General features: G+C 41.7%; 1 protein-coding gene across 1 annotated transcript; it reads right to left on the reverse strand.

Annotated features, from left to right (window-relative positions):
* Positions 1–427: 427 nt before the first annotated feature.
* Positions 428–19,035, reverse strand: hsd17b12a (hydroxysteroid (17-beta) dehydrogenase 12a). Its single transcript, XM_058076243.1, has 11 exons — positions 18,706–19,035; positions 8,102–8,148; positions 6,994–7,069; positions 6,487–6,594; positions 5,788–5,852; positions 5,665–5,709; positions 5,353–5,387; positions 3,652–3,733; positions 3,510–3,575; positions 2,796–2,945; positions 428–1,331 (listed from the first exon to the last, which is right to left on the reverse strand). The coding sequence occupies exons 1-11, from the start codon at positions 18,881–18,883 to the stop codon at positions 1,191–1,193; spliced, it is 993 nt and encodes a 330-aa protein (XP_057932226.1). The 5' UTR covers positions 18,884–19,035; the 3' UTR covers positions 428–1,190.
* Between the last annotated feature and the right edge of the window lie 227 nt (positions 19,036–19,262).

Genomic DNA, 19,262 nt, shown 5'->3' on the forward strand with positions numbered 1-19,262 from the left:
AATCAACGGGACACTATATAGGATGTGGTCATTCCAGGTGAACTAAAATGTTGGTCAAAACTTGGTCACGTTGGGCAAATCGATCCAAAACATCTGTTATTAACATTAAGGGTAGTATCCGTACAGAATATTATCAATACCAATATGATTAGATAGATATAATATAGATATAAATTTTAATTACAAAAAATAATAATTAAAAAAACAATAAAAAAATAAAGATATAAATTTTATTTGGCTAAAATCTTTGCCCTGTGTGTGATGCAGGTTCCATCTTGAGCAACACGTTAAATGCAAAATCATTCAGATCTCTTTTAAGATTAGATCAAAGTTCACCAATGGCAACATAGTTTCTACTTTTACCTGAAAATAAAATAACCAGTATTTGCCATATAAACACTAGTCAGTGAATGAAACACCCACATAGTTGATGGTTTATTTTTTTTTTATTAACAAACAATAGCAAAAAACCTGGAATGTTAAGTCAACAGTGCATAACACATTTTAAAAAAGAAAAAGACTGCTGACACTTAAGGCACTGGTCAGTACATTTCATACGTTGAACTTGAATGTGCCAATCATTAACATGACAATCAGTGGCACCATTACTTTGACGCCAATATTCACACATTGTATATAACTTGAACCTTGAAGTGAAGTGTAATAACAAAAAAGGCAACCGTGTGACCATTCCAGCATCAATCTCTGCAAAAAGGCACTCTTGTTCACCTTGCATAATCTTTATACTTGCAGCAGCATTGTTACAGAAATTGTGTCTTGACCGATGCAGCTAAATAAAGCTCATTGTTGTGTAAACAGGACTAGTCTTAAAAGGTAAGGGTGTGTCTTGTGTGTTTATACAAATATAAAATAAATAATTTTACATATACTTATCTATATATATATATTTATAAAAACCCACCACCATTTCACTGCTTACAACAGCAGGGTTAAACCACTCTATTTTTTGTCTTTTTGGTTGTACTAATATCCACCATCAGTGTCAAGTAACAGGTCCTTTGGCAGGAGCAGCAAACTTCAGCCCTCACCGTCCTCTGCTTCATTTCCAATCGAAAGGTTTCCATTTTGAACACACGTCTCTCACACACACACACACACACACAGGTCAGTTCTCACACACAAGCACACCTCACTCGCTTCCTTAAACACTGCATTAGGTCACAATATTCTTATTCCAATTTCAAACTGGCTCCGTTCCTCTGCTCCCGCAGCTTCCTCCTGTGCAGGTATCCCGTACGTTGGAGGCGGTTCATTCTGGCACCCAGGAAGATGACGATGCTGATCGGCACCAGCCTGGTGGTCACCCACCCCTAACACCATGATGAAAAGGAGGACGTTAATTAATTTCATTAGTGGAGGAGGGGGAAAGCACCCATTTGCATTTTTCCAATGAAGAACACATATCTCATAAAATGTAAATACATGATAATAAAGTATAAAATGCACAGCTTACATGTATAGTAGCACATGCTTCAACAGTCAGCTTTCTTAAAATTCAGACTCAAAACTTGTTCAGCGAGGTGAACACAAGTTGATGACCAGGCTAATGGCTGGGCTGCGGACTCACATTCTATCTGTTCTATCAATCATCTTTCATCATCATTCATTAGTAGTAAGTAACTTTACATTTTAGAATTTAAAATACCTTTATGGATTCCATCGTCACCAGTGAACAATGGCAATTGAACAGACAGATAGGGCTCTGTCGCTGAATCTAAATAATAGTCACTTTTATTGCAAATGCTGATCCAAAATTGGAGAAGGTCAACGTCAAGGTAGCGGGAGGTAATCCAAGCGTTATTAGAGTGTTAAATATAGACTACAAGTACTTTTTTCCACTGTTGCAATAGCAGGGATCTACTGTACTGCTTCAAATAATTTGTATTATCCAGTTTAAATCTTTCATGTTATTTCTTGTATTACCAGGCGGGGAGGAACACTCTGGACTGGTGGCCAGCCAATCACAGGGCACATATAGACAACCATTCACACTCACATTCATACCTATGGACAATTTGGAGTCGCCAATTAACCTAGCATGTTTTTGGAATCTGGGAGGAAACCGGAGTACCCGGAGAAAACCCACGCATGCACGGGGAGAACATGCAAACTCCACACAGAGATGGCCGAGGGTGGAATTGAACCCTGGTCTCCTAGCTGTGAGGTCTGCGCGCTAACCACTCGATCGCCGTGCTTACTGGCATTCATTGTGGGATATCATTTCCTCGTTTCCTTACTGTGCATACGAGAAACATCTTAAAATGCATGTACATTGCAGGCATCAATGAATGAACGTGTTATTAGGGGCTAATAGGGGTGACATGATACACGAAATTGGGTCTACAAGAATAAGCAGAGCCAAAATCACTTTTAAGAAATGTATATGAAAAAATATAAAATATATTTGAGAATACATTGCCATCTACTATTTCAATTTCAACTATGTTACCTTGCATTGTTCCTGACAAAGCTACACTCTTCTGCACCCTGTGTGTACGCTGTTGTTGTGAACCCACTTCCTGCCAGTTTGGAGGCGGGAGTTAAGAAAACAGACATGCACATGGAAATTTATTGAGGCCTGGAAAAAAATTCAGTGTGATTAATGTATTTAGATCCTAGAGCCGCATTTTAATCTTGTGACACCTCCTAGTTATTTGTAATAAATGAATGATCATTTTCCGAACAACTGAGTGAAGTCAATAATTTCCAGTACGGCACAGTGGTTGGATGTTACTACTGTTTGATGCCAGCGTTTGGCAGTGTACAGGTCTTACCATGACGGCGTGAGGGAAGTATCCGTTAGTCTGACTCTGCAGGCCCACAGTGTTGAGCTCGGCGGCCACGTAACGCTCCGGTGTGGGCTTGTCCAGGGTGGGCTTCCTGATACGTGTCATCTTAGTGACCACAAAGAAGGGCAGCACGCTCTGTGGAGGGGGGGGGGGCAACAGCAAGGAAGTCGGCGTCATCTTGCAGCTCATTTAATTCTCATTAAGTATCATTTCTGTAGGATAGGTGAAAGTGTTGTATTCTTGCCTACCACCAGGTGGCGTAAAAGCAACGAAAGTCATCATTACAACTGAACTAATGTCTTAACATTGTGCATCATCACTATATGATGCATCACTTATGACAGGGGTGTGGAAAAAAATATTTATTTTTTTTAAATTAACTCTCAGGAGTCCATGACCTCATATCTGCAGGTTATCCCATACACACAGACTCTCCGTCCCAACTCACATTAAGAATACAGGTCGAATACAACCAGCTTTACATCAGTAATATTCACCATTATTTTGTAATGGAGTCTTCATGTAACGTACTCATTTGTAGGAACATTGGGTGCAGAACGAATGTGGAAAATAAACAGGCAATGAAATATGACATTATCTTCCTATTGGTGTAAAAAAATAAATAAATAAATAAATAACAAAAACAAAAAAAGGAAAGCCAACACTGCCATCAAGCAACCAACTGACGCAAAGACTCACCTGGATGATGATGCCCTGACGCCTATACTCCTCCTGGAGGCCGCGGGAGAAGAAATCCACAAAGGCCTGGTGGAAAAAAAGGAGACATAAAAGAACCGTAGAAGAAGAACAACAACACAATCATGTTCCTGGAGACACGTACCTTCGTGGCGGAGTAAACAGTGAGCAGAGGGACGGGATACATGCCACTGGCTGAGGAGATGTTCAAGATCACACCTTTGGATCTGAAACAGCATGAAGTGGATTTAGGGAGATGATTAGTCATAACAAAAAAGAAAAGAAATACAAAAAAAACACATCACGGTGAGATTTATAATGAATAATAACACATGACTGTGTCTACTGGATGAGAACAATGAAAAGAAAAGAATTCATTCATTCATTTTCTACCGCTTATCCTTACGAGGGTCGCGGGGGTGCTGGAGCCTATCCCAGCTCTCTTCGGGCGAGAGGCGGGGTACACCCTGGACTGGTGGCCAGCCAATCACAGGGCACATATAGACAAACAACCATTCACACTCACATTCATACCTATGGACAATTTGGAGTCACCAATTAACCTAGCATGTTTTTGGAATGTGGGAGGAAACCGGAGTACCCGGAGAAAACCCACGCATGCACGGGGAGAACATGCAAACTCCACACAGAGATGGCCAAGGGTGCAATTGAACCATGGTCTCCTAGCTGTGAAGTCTGCGCAAAAGAAAAGAATAATGGTATCATAACATTTGTCGTCCTGTGTTGCTTATCCTCATTAGGATCATGGGAGTATGCTGGAGCCTATCCCAGCTGACCTTGGAGCAAGAGGCGGGGTTAATTTGAATTCATGATTTAATTAATTGGATAAATAATTGATTTAATGAATAAGTATTTCATTTGACAATTAAATTTCAAATAGTTAACATTTTGGTGCACAAAAAATGTAAGGTGGCATTATATATAAAATATATAATAATCTGTATTTACAAATACATATTTTGTATGTATTTATAATTTGTATGTATTTTGTAAGTATTTATAATTTGTATAATAATATTGTTATTGTAAATATAAATAAATATATGTTTTTTTAAGCTGACGTCATTTTTACTAAGAAAACAATGACATCAAGAAGTGTATTATTATTATTATAGTGTAATAAATTAAATGTATTGGAATACAAAAGCTGCTAAAGCAACCATTGAAAATAGGAATATCATCAAAGCATTTGTCCTGGTGGTGCATTTTTAATTGTCATTTGCACTCAGAGAAATTAAGGTCCTTAAATTCTCTTTTATGAAGCACATTTTAATTTGGTTTAATATAAAGTGCATTGTAAATAAAATGTTTTATTATCATGATTAATGTAAATAATTTATACTCAGGATGCAGTTTCAGGTGTGATCTATTTTTGGTTCAAATCCCATCAACAGTTGTGTGTGGGAACCCTGCATCTAGACACACACACACACACACACACACACACACACACACACACACACACACACACACAAATAACGCACACAGAGAACAGCGAGTGCGTTGCCATGGCAGCCTGTTGCTGGAGTGATTTAGTCAAGAGACGCTCCGGCCTCACACGGCTCCAAAATGTGCCTGACCCACCATTGGCCGACAGCGGTCACATGGGAGCGGCTGGGCCAATCGGGTTGGGGGAAGGGGGGAGCACTTTGTGTGAATTGAAAGCTTGTCAGCGTTTGTGAACAAAAAGCAGGAGGAGAGGAGGCTGCCATGGCGGGGAAGACTCACTGAGGGTTTCCATCATCCCTCGCATATTTAAGTTATTTACTGCAATAATCTGATCCATGATGGCAAAAAAAACGAAAACAAAATCCCTCAAACTCACCTCTCAGCCATTCTGGGCAGCACCAGCCGGGTCATCTGATGGAAAGCACAAAAAGCTCACTTAAACATCATGACGCAAACACACAACTGAAAGTCAGCAATGGTGGAGAGGCGTTATGATGAAAAGTAGGAAAGTGAAGGAGGCAGAGAGGCAAAGCAGGGAGCGTTGCGTGGGTGGCGGGTGCAGACAGCGTTGGTGTTGTCCACTGTTGCTTTGGGAACCAGTGAGACACTGCAGGTAGCGCAGCGGCAGGGGCTACCTTCATCGCCTTATTGATTGCAAAGTTTGCGTGCCACTCCGTGAACATCTTACCTGGCACACCGATGTCATGTTGACGTTGATCATATTTGTGATGAACTGAAACACACCACCAAAAAAATCATTTAAAAAAAAAAACAAAAAAAAAACTAAAAAAACGAAAGTAGTGACACTCACATTTTCCAGATCTGGAATATGGAGGTAGTACTCAGGGTAGGGATAGGATACTCCAACGTTGTTGACTGAAATCAAGAAGAAATAAATGAACATTATTATTAAGAAGCGCTACAAGTAAATTACATGTCCACAAGATGGCAGCAAAAGCAAACAAGACAGAGGCTATTCAGCCACACCTTGCAACCAGGAGAGCAAAAAGATGCACAGGGATCCTTAAAATAGAAGAAGTGCATGTGAAAAAACTAACTTTTTTTTAGATCTTGAAAGGTCTACAGCAGGGGTGCACGTTGTAGAAATAAAATTAATCAAAAATTGGGGCACAATGGAAATAGAAGAAAAGTGAAATTTTTAATTAATAATATTACTTAAAAATAAAACAAAAAATAAAATAAAAAAATAAAAATTAAATTAAATTAAAACAAACAAAACCAAATAAAAAAATCTATACAAAAACCTAAAGCATTGATCTGCTCGTCTTGCATATTATTTGCTCTTACTGTACAAGTTGTCTCAAAAGCCAGGACACAAAAAATGCATGTTGTCAATATTTTATTCAACTGGAACATTAACACACAAAAAAATCCATCAACTGTGATGCAAAAATTGCGAAATTCTCGCCACATTTTCTTTGGATCCACACAACATGTCATTTGTGGGTCTCGCACAAACCAACATCAAAGTTTCGAAATCAATTCTTACCCAAGACACCAATCTCCAGACCTGCCAGGGCCGCCTCAATGGTGGCATAGATGTCGGTCTTTCCAAAGTCGACCGCGATGGTTTTGGTCTCCACTCCAAAGTGCTTCTCTGTGAGGACAAAGAAGACCAAAAAAAGAATGTATTTCATGTGGAATCGAGTAATGTGTAACAAAAGAAACAAGTCAAGCGCCATAAAAACAACCCCTGAGTTTGAAATTTAACTGCAAATTCAGAATTAAACTGTAGAGGGCGCTGCATACCAACAAATTAGCTGGAGGACTGCTTTTAGGTGCGTGTTGGGGGGATGAGTTGATGGTGTGACATTAATTATTAGAAGGTAACAAAAAGAAGTGTGATTAACAAGGATGTGGCTGCCAGATTGGAGACATAAATCGGGGTTGCCAGGTAGACGACATTTGAGGACAGCAGGTACTCCTGGTTGTGTTGCTTTGCTCTAATTGTATTTCTTTTGTAGTTGTCCCCAGCCCCCCCACCCACCACACTTACCAAGTGACCTGGCCACGTCGTCAAGCTTGTCCTGGGAGCGGCTGATCAACGCTATAGCAAACCCTCGATGAGCAAGCTGGAAGTATAACCATCACATTAGTGCCACTTGTCACTCATTAAAATTGAATAAATAAATAAATATGAATTTTAATACAAAAATATATTTTTTAAATAAAATTTCTGATTTAATATTAAATTTTATTAGTAATAAAAAAATCAATATCACTATGAAAGTACATAAAATGTGTTTATATTTAAAATATAATTGAATAAAATAACTAAAAATAAATTTAATAATGTACAGTACAATGATAACATAATCATATAGTATTAACATATTAAAACACTAAATATTATTGTTCCAGCTGTCCCAGCTGTCTTCCTGCCTTTGGGCGAGAGGCGGGGTACACCCTGGACTGGTCGCCAGCCAATCACAGGGCACATATAGACAAACAACCATTCACACTCACATTCATACCTATGGACAATTTGGAGTCGCCAATTAACCTAGCATGTTTTTGGAATGTGGGAGGAAACCTGAGTACCCGGAGAAAACCCACGCATGCACGGGGAGAACATGCAAACTCCACACAGAGATGGCCGAGGGTGGAATTGAACCCTGGTTTCCTAGCTGTGAGGTCTGCGCGCTAACCACTCGACCGCCGTGCCGCCCTACAGTATAATACAATATAATGAAAATAATATATAACGATGATTTTAATTTAAAAAAACCCAACTAAAGTTTAGTTGTGGGCTTAAGAAGTAATTGAATGGACAACTAATTGGACTCCAGAAAAGGCGGAAAGTTGTGCTACTACTCATGTAGCATTTAGGAAGGTATCAAGTCCACTGCTGCACACATTTAAGGTGTTTCGGGACAAACCATGACATATCTTTGACTTTGTAGGAGTCCCGGGGAGGAAACTAAGCGGGTTGTAAATACGGCGTTGCAAGAATAAGACCGAGTACACGTGAATTTCTGACTCATTATTCCACCTATACGAGTGCCTCTCTCCCCTGCTGAGTTTTGTATGCATGACTCACATGCTCTCTTTGCAAGAAGAAAACATCATATTATACTATAAAAAGATGCTTCCAAGAGACTCACCTCCTCTGCGTAGGATTTCCCGATCCCATCAGTGGCTCCCGTCACAACTGGAGAGGAGAAGAGGAAAAGGTCAGCCAAGGTGTTTCTTTTTCTTTTTCTTTTTTAATGCACTTCTGGAGCTATAAACTCTGCATAACCCTGCCACGGCAAGATGGCCGACAGGTTGTTGCAGCTCCCACGTTTGTTAGTGTTGCAATCGAGCAAAGATGACACGCTTGATACACTTTTGTATCACAGGTTTGACTACTTCCATCGGTTGTTACTGCTGCCCAAAAAAGGTAAAAAAAAAAAAGGTCAAACCCAGCCCACACGGCAGGTCCCACGTGTGAGGCCACACCCAGAAACAGGACTGACCATGGGAACACTGATCGAGGTTCCCCATGACACCATCCAGATGGTGTACATAAGACGCACTGGCATCATCACATTGGACGGGTGGAGCTTTTCAAAGCTTAGTGGGAACAAAAGAGGTGAGATGGAGGATGATCACTTCGCTCTCGTAAAGTCAACGATACCCGGCGTGGACTCAAAATGAACCCTGACAGGATTTGAAAGGGGAGGTGGAGCAATAGGGCAGGACCAACTCGACTAGGTGCTTGTTGCGGGGCAGAATTGTTGGGGCGAGAGGATTTATGGCAGTTCTGGCCAGGGAAGCTGGCATCGCATTTAAAGCAATAAGAAGCCAGAACACTTGAAATGTCCTAAACTTTGTGCTTGGCTTAAACTCATGAAGTCCTTACAGGAAACATGGTGGTCACGTGAGAGTCATTTGACTATTCCAGAATATAGCAAAAAATGCTAATAATTCAGCCAATACATGTTTCTATGACTGTGGGTGAATATGCTGTACCAGTCAAAGGTTGAATCCCATTGAATAACAGGACAACGTGTCTATTATTGTATGTTCTTTGTGGTACACAAGTGTAAGTTGAAATATTTTCATCTTTGCATGGTAAATACATTTACTACAAACATGTAGCATCGCACATCTGTGACATGAATTCGTATTTTATTGCGTCTGCGTCATCATCTGGCGGGGCACTGCCCCTAATGCTAAAATCAAGCCAAGCTTACAGGGTTGCTCCTCAAAGAGAATACTGCATGGCGCAAATATATACGTGCAATCCAACCAACACGATATAATGTCGGTGGCTTGATGAACGATGAATAGAAGCAGAGGACACAAGGAGAGGAGACAAGATGAGGGAGGGAGGGGCTGATGACGAACATGCGGGAGGAGAAGTGGAGTTGGGAGGGATCCTGGGGTGGCTAAAAATAGAACTGGAGCGAAGCAGGAGAACGAGCGTGTGAAGGAGAAACAGAATAGGGATGGAAGGACGGAAGAGGAGAAGGATGGAGGAGAGGAAAGGAGCACAAAGTCAAAAAGTGAAAAAGGAGAAGTAGAATTTATTTTTAAACCTCCCCGTGATGTTAAGAATGAAAGGTTCCCACACAGAAAAGCCTCAATGGGCGAGGACGGTACAATTCTTCACACAGGTGGAGGAATAACGTGCTGGAGGGGAGACTATGAGGGACACGATCCAACAAAGATCATGCTAAGTGAGAGAACAACATATGGAGTTGAGGTTGCATATTTTCATGATGGCCATATCTAATACTTTGGGTCAGGTGGTTACGCAGTGCAAGCACAGTAAAAGCACACAAGATGACACATTTTGACCCAGTCAATTGGCAAAGAAAGCTACACAGGACAAAAAGAACATGTAGCCAAAAATCTAAAAGGTTCTAGAGGACAAAGCTGAGTGTTATATGTGACAAAATGTATTATGATTACTACAGCTGCAACAATGAAATAGCTCTATTATATTTACGCTTTAAAATAACTACATATTCATCAGCAGACCAAACCACAAGCAGTCCTATTGTATTTGGTCAGTCTACCGCCTAGCCGACTACGCAATTAAATCAAAACTGACAAAATTAGTTGCAGCCCCAACTTTTGTTACATTCTCTAAATGCATTGTTACATTGTTCTAAATGCAATATATTAAGTCAGGGGTCTCAAACACGTGGCCCGCAGGACACTAGTTTGAGGCCCCCGCCTTGATATGAAAGTTTAATGTTAGTGCGGCCCGCGCAACTTTGATATGGATGCTGTATGGTATCATGTACCCAGAAAAAATTATTACGTTTGATTAATGTTCATGTTAAAGGTTAAATAACTGTTAATAGTTATCCTCCCTATCCGTGTGGAAGTGGTAAGTTTTTGGCTATTTAAGTTCAAAGGAAATAACTTGGAGGCTACCGTTTAGGTCGCTAGCTCTCTAGTTTGCGAGTTAGCATGTGTCTCAAGACCCTGCAGTTGCGCAATATGTTGTAAATAAAAAGAGTATAAATGTGACTATAGTCGTGTTTTGTCATGTCTACAGGGCTCTAATAATGCTTTGTTCATTTTAATCTGAAAAAAATAATTTGTCTCCCCACCAACTATATGTGGTTTCTTAAGTTTTTATTATTTGCCGTTTTATGATTATTATTATTATATTTATTTATTTAATATTGATTTTCTTTATTCTTGATTTGTTTATTTTTCATCTTATTTTGTGCAGAAAAATTAAAATTAAGATATTTGAAAGCAGTGAAAACAGTGGAACAGTAGAAAATCGGAACCAAAGCACTGAAAAAGTTTGTATATTTTTCTGTTTTTAATAAATTTGTTTTTTTTTTTGGGGGGGGGGGGGGGGGACCTGATGCAGCCCAGCCTTGCCCAGACCCTAGCTCCAGTGCCCCCCAGGTAAATTGAGTTTGAGACCCCTGTATTAAGTTCTATGTGAAGTATTTCTATAATGCCTCACATTAACTCACTAGCTAAGATCTCGGTGTACAGACTGGTCATATATCTCATCTCGTTTCATATTATCTGCATACTGTATTTGTATATAACTCTGGGTATTTTGTTAATACTTGGGTTGTTTATATTGTCTATTTTTCTACATTGTGTATTTTGTAATGCTTAACTGATTCTGTACTCTTGCTGCTTCCCCACTGAGGGACGAATAAAGGCATATCTTATCTTATCTTATTCTTGTGGCGTGGCTCCATATGAAAGCTAACAGCTGTCTGTTATCAGAATTGGATCGGTATCAGCAGATATCTAAATTAATGCACCATATGCATTGCGCATCTTTTCCTCACCTTTCACCTGCACATGTGAGCTAGCATGTTGTATGCAGCATCAAACCTGAGAGCACGTGCATGAATGCATGACAAGTATGTGAGAGTTGGGGGGGGGGGGGGGGGTGATGAAGGATATATTTACGACATGCAAAACCAGCATGTCCCTTCTTCACCTTGCTACAGGCATTCAAATTTAGTCTCTCTTGGTGCTTTGCTTTTTCTTGAGTAGATTTTGTCACACTACCAATGAGGGGGACCAGTGATGAGTGTTGGAGCAGAAGTGGGGTGATGACTAGTGGTCGGAGCTATGGGGTGGCCATGGCCACCCTTGGTCACTCAACCTCAACGGCTCTGTGGTGCAGAACATTACTTCAGCCTAACCGCTGTTTCTGCTTCGACACATTACACTGTTGCACACAACTTTTTCCTATTTTGTGGAGGAGCTGCCAATAAAACCGTGCCTTGCATGAACTGCAAGCCATAGGTAACTTTTCCATGATTACGGTTGAGTTTTCCCACTATGTTGACTTTGAGTACAATTTCTGTGTGCAGGTTTGGCCACCATGATGGTGAGCAGTATGCAGAAACGATGCATTGAAAACATGTCATTGGCACATTGCTCAGCTAGTAACAACTGTAACAGACCATCAAGACAATTCAGGTATCAATTTATTGCCACCCCCATGTCTCATATTGAATAATGTCTGGCTCCTTATAACATTCAAGACCGCAATCATCTTATGATCTTTGTATGTTTATTGTGGTCTTAATGCCCTAATGTTCTACCCCATAATTCATTTTCTCTTTGGAATAAGCCGCCAGCCAATAAAAAAAGCTGCAATCTGTGTATAGACCCCCAGGCTGGACTTTCCACACCCCTGTCTTAAGGTGACGAGACTAACCTCCTAAAACGAAAAGTCCATTATTCAAAATTATGCACAGTAAGTAAAAGAACTATTGTTTTTAATGGTGATTTTCCACTTTGCATTCAGCTACCAAGCCCCCCCCCCCCCCCGCTCCCTCCCCAGCTCCCAGGCAAGATGGTGTCCACCCACAAACCTCCCCTCCCTTTCATACTCATCTCCATATCCTCCTGCTGTACTTATGAATGACAACTCTCCTCCCAGTCGTTACATAATAGCACCATTCTTTCAATAAACCCTGTATGTGTGTGTGTGTATGTGTGTGCGTGTGTGTGCAAGCTGCCAGCACAGCGCTACACATGAGCACCACATGTGCACGTATACCGACAACCATGAAAGCATCCGTTCATATTGAGCCACAACATTAAGTACACCTGCGCAATCCAACGCCCAACAAGAATAATGTCATCAACTATTGTATAGCTAACATTTCTTTAGAAATTGTGCATTTCTGTCAACATTTTTCATATATTTTCTTATTTTTAGTGTATATTATACATATGGAGACAAGGGTAGGATTAAACATTTGTCTTCTTCCTACTCCTTTTAGGACATTTTCAAATGTAACCACATGATGTTCCTTCGTGTAACTTGTTATGCATGCCCATAACAAATAAACCAAACCACAGCTAAAGGGCAGTAAAATGTTTTTTTTTTTTTTTTAATGGAGCGCTTTGATTACATGCAAACAACAACTCGAAGAAATATGCACGTCTCTCTGAAAGTGTCAATCATCTTTGGAATGTTAGATGCTGCAGGTGTGCCTAATAAAAGGGGCTGTCATTCAGCAACAGTACGCACCGCAAACGTATCCCTGTTTTGGTGACATACATCACGTCCGGAGGTACTGATATCTCCCAGTCTTTTGTGCCCCCGACCCCCCCCCCCCTCCCCCAAGACCCCCAAACCACCACCCCACCCATTCACTACAGCCACGCGCTAAAAAAAGCAGCAGGAGGAGTAAAAATAGCAGCGAGCCTGTACTGCCTTGTCTGGGAGCCGACACAACCCCCCCCCTCGCCTCCTTGCATGCTTGCCTGCTGCAGCACCTGAATACCAACAAGACCCCCCCCCATCAGCATCATCATCATCAGCATCATCACCACGACAACCAGGCTGCAACGTCCTCAGTCGATACATGCTGAGAAGCAACACTAGCAGTTTTTATTTTTATTTAAAAAACATGACCCCCCCCCCCATATCATAGTGAAAAGATGGGTGTGTTCTTGCTGTGGAAAAAAATCCAACTTTTAAAGAGACAGCGCACCAAATCCTCCATTAAGATTCTCAGTGAGGAGAGACTGCAGTCCTTGTATGCCCCACTCTTATGTACTCTTATGTAATCTGTCGCACCCCGAACTCGCCTATCACCGAGCAGACACTCCCACATTTTGGGGGAAGGGGGGGGGCAGAAGAAAAAAAACCACACACACACTTTAAATAGCAAGAGAGAAAGTCACATGGGTGATGTAAAAGTCGACAAAAATAAAGCTTGATGGGGGAGGAAAGTGTGTATGTGGGGGGGGGGGGGGGGGGGCTGCTGCAAAGAAGCAAGAACTTGTACTTCAGAGCTTCCATACATAGATCGGTGTCTATATTTGGATATGCAGCAAAAAATAGCTCACGCTCACATCCCACACAGCCTTGTTTTAAAAGCAAATAAAGTTACTTTTCCAACTACACTCACATGAAGACGAGCTGATGATTCTTCAGGAAAGTTGGAGAACGCGTTCACTTCACCATGAATGCTGTGTCTCAATACTTTGAGTGCATAAGTGCATTTACAGCCAGTATGACAAAATGCAGTACACTTTCAGTACCCGAATGTTGTACTCCAAACGCTCAAAATGGTGAATTTGCAGTAATGGATACTTGCCACTGTCATTAATCATCATCTTGGCTACGTCGTGGAATCAGAATCAGCTTTATTGGCCATGCGTGTTAGTTATCACACTAGGAATTTGACTCTGGTCAAATTGCGATTCTATTCTATTGTGATTCCTTTCTATAACAAATGGAGGTACAATGCCAACAACTCAAGTGTTGCACAAGCAGTGATCAAATGATCATAAATTATGTGTTCATGTCAGGAGATAATTACAGTAACCTGGTGACAACGTAGACAACACCAAGGACAAAAGCGAGCTCATTGCTGCAGTCAACTACTGTTCTGGAAAGTTAGCCAAACTAACTTGTAGCACCGGGGCTAATCCAATCGAAATATCAGTATCGGATTTTGATACCAGCATAATTCACACATGGGAGGTTTTTGATACCACCTGTAGAGATGTCGGACATTCACAGATATACTTGGAACGACATTTGCAGATATTCTTTTAGCATGGTTGCACATTAAAACCAACAGAGCCCAAGTCACATAAACACACACACACACACACACACACACACACAACCACAGGCACGTGCTAAACTAAGCTAACCCCGCTAGCTTCCATTCACGCTCTGTAAGAGGAAATTCCGCCAACTTCAGCAGGTGTTTAAAGCCATTTCAACTCATTTACATTTGTCAATATTTTGTCAATTTCCACGAGATTCCACGTTAAACAGTAAATTCTGATTTTTACCAATTTCGTGAGTCTGTCAAATCATAGGGGCCTAGTTAAGTAAATCGATAAAGTCTAATTAATTCATTTTCTACCGCTTTTCTTCACGAGGGTCGCGGGGGGTGCTGGAGCCTATCCCAGCTGTCTTTGGGCGAGAGGCGGGGTACACCCTGGACTGGTCGCCAGCCAATCACAGGGCACATAGAGACAAACAACCATTCACACTCACATTCATACCTATGGACAATTTGGAGTCGCCAATTAACCTAGCATGTTTTTGGAATGTGGGAGGAAACTGGAGTACCCAGAGAAAACCCACGCATGCACGGGGAGAACATGCAAACTCCGAGGGTGGCCGAGGGTGGAATTGAACCCTGGTCTCCTAGCTGTGAGGTCTGCCCGCTAACCACTAGACCGAGGAAATGACCAAGAAGAGTAAAAGAATGTGAGGAAGATGAAGAAGACAGACCACAATAATGTAGGGGCGTGTGTGTGTGTGTGTGTGTGCGTGTGTGTGTGGGCGGGTGTGCGTGTTGAAAGAAGATACAGCAGCGGATTTTTTTCTTCTACCCAGCATTCCCGGCGCTGGCACGTGTCGCTGAGCGTGTTCCTCACATGAACAGTGGTGTTCTCGCTCACTCTCCACACACACACACACACACAAATTCATTCATTCATTTGTGCATTCATTCAGACTTTCTCTCATGTGAAAGAGTGCAGCCTGATGCTAGAATAGAAATGAAGAACAAGCAGAGCTCGTCTTATGACAAACAAGAGACTAAATATTTACTCAGGCATCCTCCAAGTGATGAATGGCTCCATCTGTCTTACGTAACGCTGCTGTTTTCTCAATAGAGCCCAAACTTAAGAGAAGGAGGGGCCTGCACCCCTGTCAGAAACCCCCCCCTTTGGTCTAATTTACTATGATGGACATTTACACACACACACACACACACACACAGCAGAAGAAGAAGAGACATTACAGCCTTACATAACATGTATGATGTTGAACATTGAGTCATTATTGTACTACTGTATTTAAATTAATATTACTATGATTAAAATAAATATCCATACAGTTAAGTTGCTATTAATATAATAACTAAAGGTTAATCTACTGTTACTATAATACATTAAGTAAATATCTACAAGAATGTTACATACGGCTTTTCAACAAAACAGGAGTATGTGTGCAGACAGCGATAGAGAGACATAGACACACACTGGGGAAGCGCGCGCGAGAGAGAGAGAGCTAGAGAAAGAGTGTGTGCGCGCGCAGCTGGGGGAAGCCTCTTTGCCTCTTAATGCAGTATCTCGGTCCTACCACTAGGAGTCGCCTGTACTCAACAAGAGAACGTTGAGGGAAAATCCCTGCTGCTCAATGCTCAGCTGCAGCAAACAAGTGTAGCGATTCACTGACGGCAGTAAACAAAGTGTAGTGATTCACTAACCGGAAACAAACACTTACAAAAGGTCTTACTGAGCACATTTGAACACAAAAGCACAGAAGACGTGCTGACAAACCAGTTTGACTTGCGTGTGTTGCCTTCAAAGGCTGCTGACGTTTGCACTCAACAGCTACTAATGACAGAAGGCAATTGTGTAAGTGATGCAGGTTACCGGCGACAGGTCTGTGTTTCACGTTAAGAATGTCTGCCGGCATCAATGCAGAGAATGCGGTTTGAAAGCCACATTCCCACTACAGTACACAGTGTGGAGGCCAGTTAGGTTTGGTTTTCTGTTTTTTTCGGCCCGTTGTGCAACACCTTAGAAAGAAAAAGCCTTAACAATTCATCAACAGGAAGTAGTGGTGAAAGAAGGTGCGGGCAGGGGCTTCACTTGACCTCTGTGACAAGTCACACCAGTCAGTATTTGGACAGGACAAACCGGCGTGTCAGGTCCGACCAACCGAGACCAGAAAGCCCGTTGCAGCGCATCACACTTCCCCGCCTTTGACGTGCTTCTTGTCTGGGTCTCAACGGCTATGGTTTAGCCGGTGACTCCAAACCGGTTTCAAGGAGTGGCGTACAAGCCTGACAAAAACTTAGGTTAAAAAACTTTAACCTATTGGGCTGTTCACATTGTGACATGAACTAAATTCCATCCTGTTCTGGTATTTTCCCACATTCAGACATGCAAATCAACTCAATGTGATTAGTCAGCGTATTCTTTTACACAATGTGAACCACAAAGCGGTGTGAATTTCCACTGTACATACTGAATTCCAATTTGAAGTGGATCACAAAAATAAGCGAACCCCTTTTCACATGAAATAATGAGAATGCAAAAAAAAGCCTGTTTTGGCCATTTGCAAAACTTTGAAAAGGGAATAAAATGCTGAATAACATTTCAATTTGTTCACATGTAAATTAATGTGTAACTGGATCCAATTGCCTTTCTGGTCCACATGTCAATGAAAAAGAAGGTGAATCCAATGCGCTTGGTATTCACATTGGACATCCTAAGTGGTGTCAATTGTTGCCATACACACTGTATTGCAAATAGAATAGGCCTTATTAATTAAGTGGATCAGAAAAAAGAACAGGGTCCTGTTTCACATAGAATAATGTGAACGCAAAAAGCATCCATTTTTTTCGGTTAAAAGGGAACAAACTGACAGAAAAGGCTGTTTATATTTGTTCACATGTCCAAAAGTCTATGCGAGGCAAAGTGAATCCAACATTTTTTATGAGCATTTGACATCACAAGTGGTGGGAATTGCTGCTGTTCACACTGTATTCCATTTAGGCCTTAAGGGGATCAGTAAAAGGGATCCTGTTTCATGAAATTACAGTGTGAATGCCATTTGTGCTCATTTTGAGCTCATCTGAAGAGGCACTGTAAGTGAACACACATTTAGAGTGGACCAACAAGCCAGTTTGTATTTGTTCCCATTGTGAATTCATTTATAACTGGAGCCAATTCTCTTTCTGGTCCACAGGTCAATACTAGGCAAAGTGATCACATTGGGCATCATAAGTGAAGTGAAATTAGATCACAACAGAGTTTAGTAAAAGGCTGACTAATCACTTAAGTGTTTCTTTGAATGGTGGACGGTATTTTATATCTGATACTGTAGAATGTAGAGGTTTTACTGTTATGTTGACCTAATTATAATAACTGATATTTATATTTGTTTTTAAAGCATATATTTTGCACTCTATCGCCATTGTGGGGTTCTATACTTAAACATGTGACCTTTCCTGCATGGCCAACCGATGACAAGTAAATACTGAAAACAACCGAGGGGATTAAATATCATTTGATAAATAAATCTAAAAAGTTCAGTAATGTAGTCCAATAATGAGAAACTTAATGACGATGATGAGTTCAAGTGTAGTAGGAGAAAGAATAAGTATGTGTGCGGTGTCCCAATAAGGCCAATGGATGACGAAGCGATGAGCAAGTGCATGACTCATCGATGTGCGCAACATCAGGGACATTAAAAATGCGCATTCGTCATTCAGCTCATTCATGCAAACTCTGCAATGAAATGATGGACGGATTTTTCAAAAGATAACATAAGTAGCATGGCGTCGCTTGCTTTTCCTCAAAGACTAATACAATAAAGAGGATGGTGGAGTCAAACTGCGCACAATTTTCTCCCATGAAGAAGTGGGTCAAACCCTGGCACTCAGAAACACCAACATCTTTAAACTGCAAAAAGTAGCGCATTAAAATTTGATTTATTTTGTCAAAGAGTTAAAAAAAACCCTAACATCCAAATGTAGGTCACGTTTTTAAAGCAGCATGTGACTGTCGACCAACATGAGGACTTCGTAGGGATCAAAAGTGCGCTATAGCCTGCGCAAATTAGAACCCAATGTGGGTCAAAAAATACACAATTGCACCGAATGAGCGAATTTACCTGCGTTACGAAACAACAGCAAACCAACAATCATCTTCACAACCTCCCAAGTTTGAGAACATGAGGGTGCACCTGGCCTAACTGCTCTGTGTATCTGTGTGTAGGACTCACCTGCCCACTTGCCCAGCTTGGGGGAGAGCAGCTGGCCGTTGCCCAGCACCCAGATCCTGAAGCCGGAGAGCAGCCGGTAAAGGAGCCACAGTAGTAGAGCGGCCACCGTGAAGGTCCCTACCCAAAAGAGAGGCACCTCGGCCCAGTGGAGCATGTCCTCTAGGTCGGTCCACGTCATGGCTGCGGTGCTGAGTCTGTGTGAGAGTGCGTGTGTGCGTCAAAGGACGTCAATTTTCGGCAACGTGCTGTAATTTCCAAGCCACGACGTGAGAGAGTCGCTTTATAAGGAGGTTGTAGCATCACACTCCTCCACCTTCCCCCCCTCCCAACACTTGCAGAGCCTGATTTGACGATGCCCCGCCCACCGGCCCTCGCTTGGCCGCGCCGCGTCTTCGTCCATTGGCTGAGCATGCCGCCTCTCAAGCGCGGTTCACGCTGCTTTTTGGTTCTTTTGTAAGTCAATCAAGAGCGGGTCGCTTTCCTCGCTTAACAGGCGCTCGTGCGCGGAGAAGGGCGGGTCCAATAGAGGCCGGGAGCGTCGCGATTGGGCCACCTCT

The sequence above is a fragment of the Doryrhamphus excisus genome, chromosome 6 (assembly GCF_030265055.1).
Source record: "Doryrhamphus excisus isolate RoL2022-K1 chromosome 6, RoL_Dexc_1.0, whole genome shotgun sequence".
In the NCBI taxonomy this organism is placed as follows: domain Eukaryota; kingdom Metazoa; phylum Chordata; class Actinopteri; order Syngnathiformes; family Syngnathidae; genus Doryrhamphus; species Doryrhamphus excisus.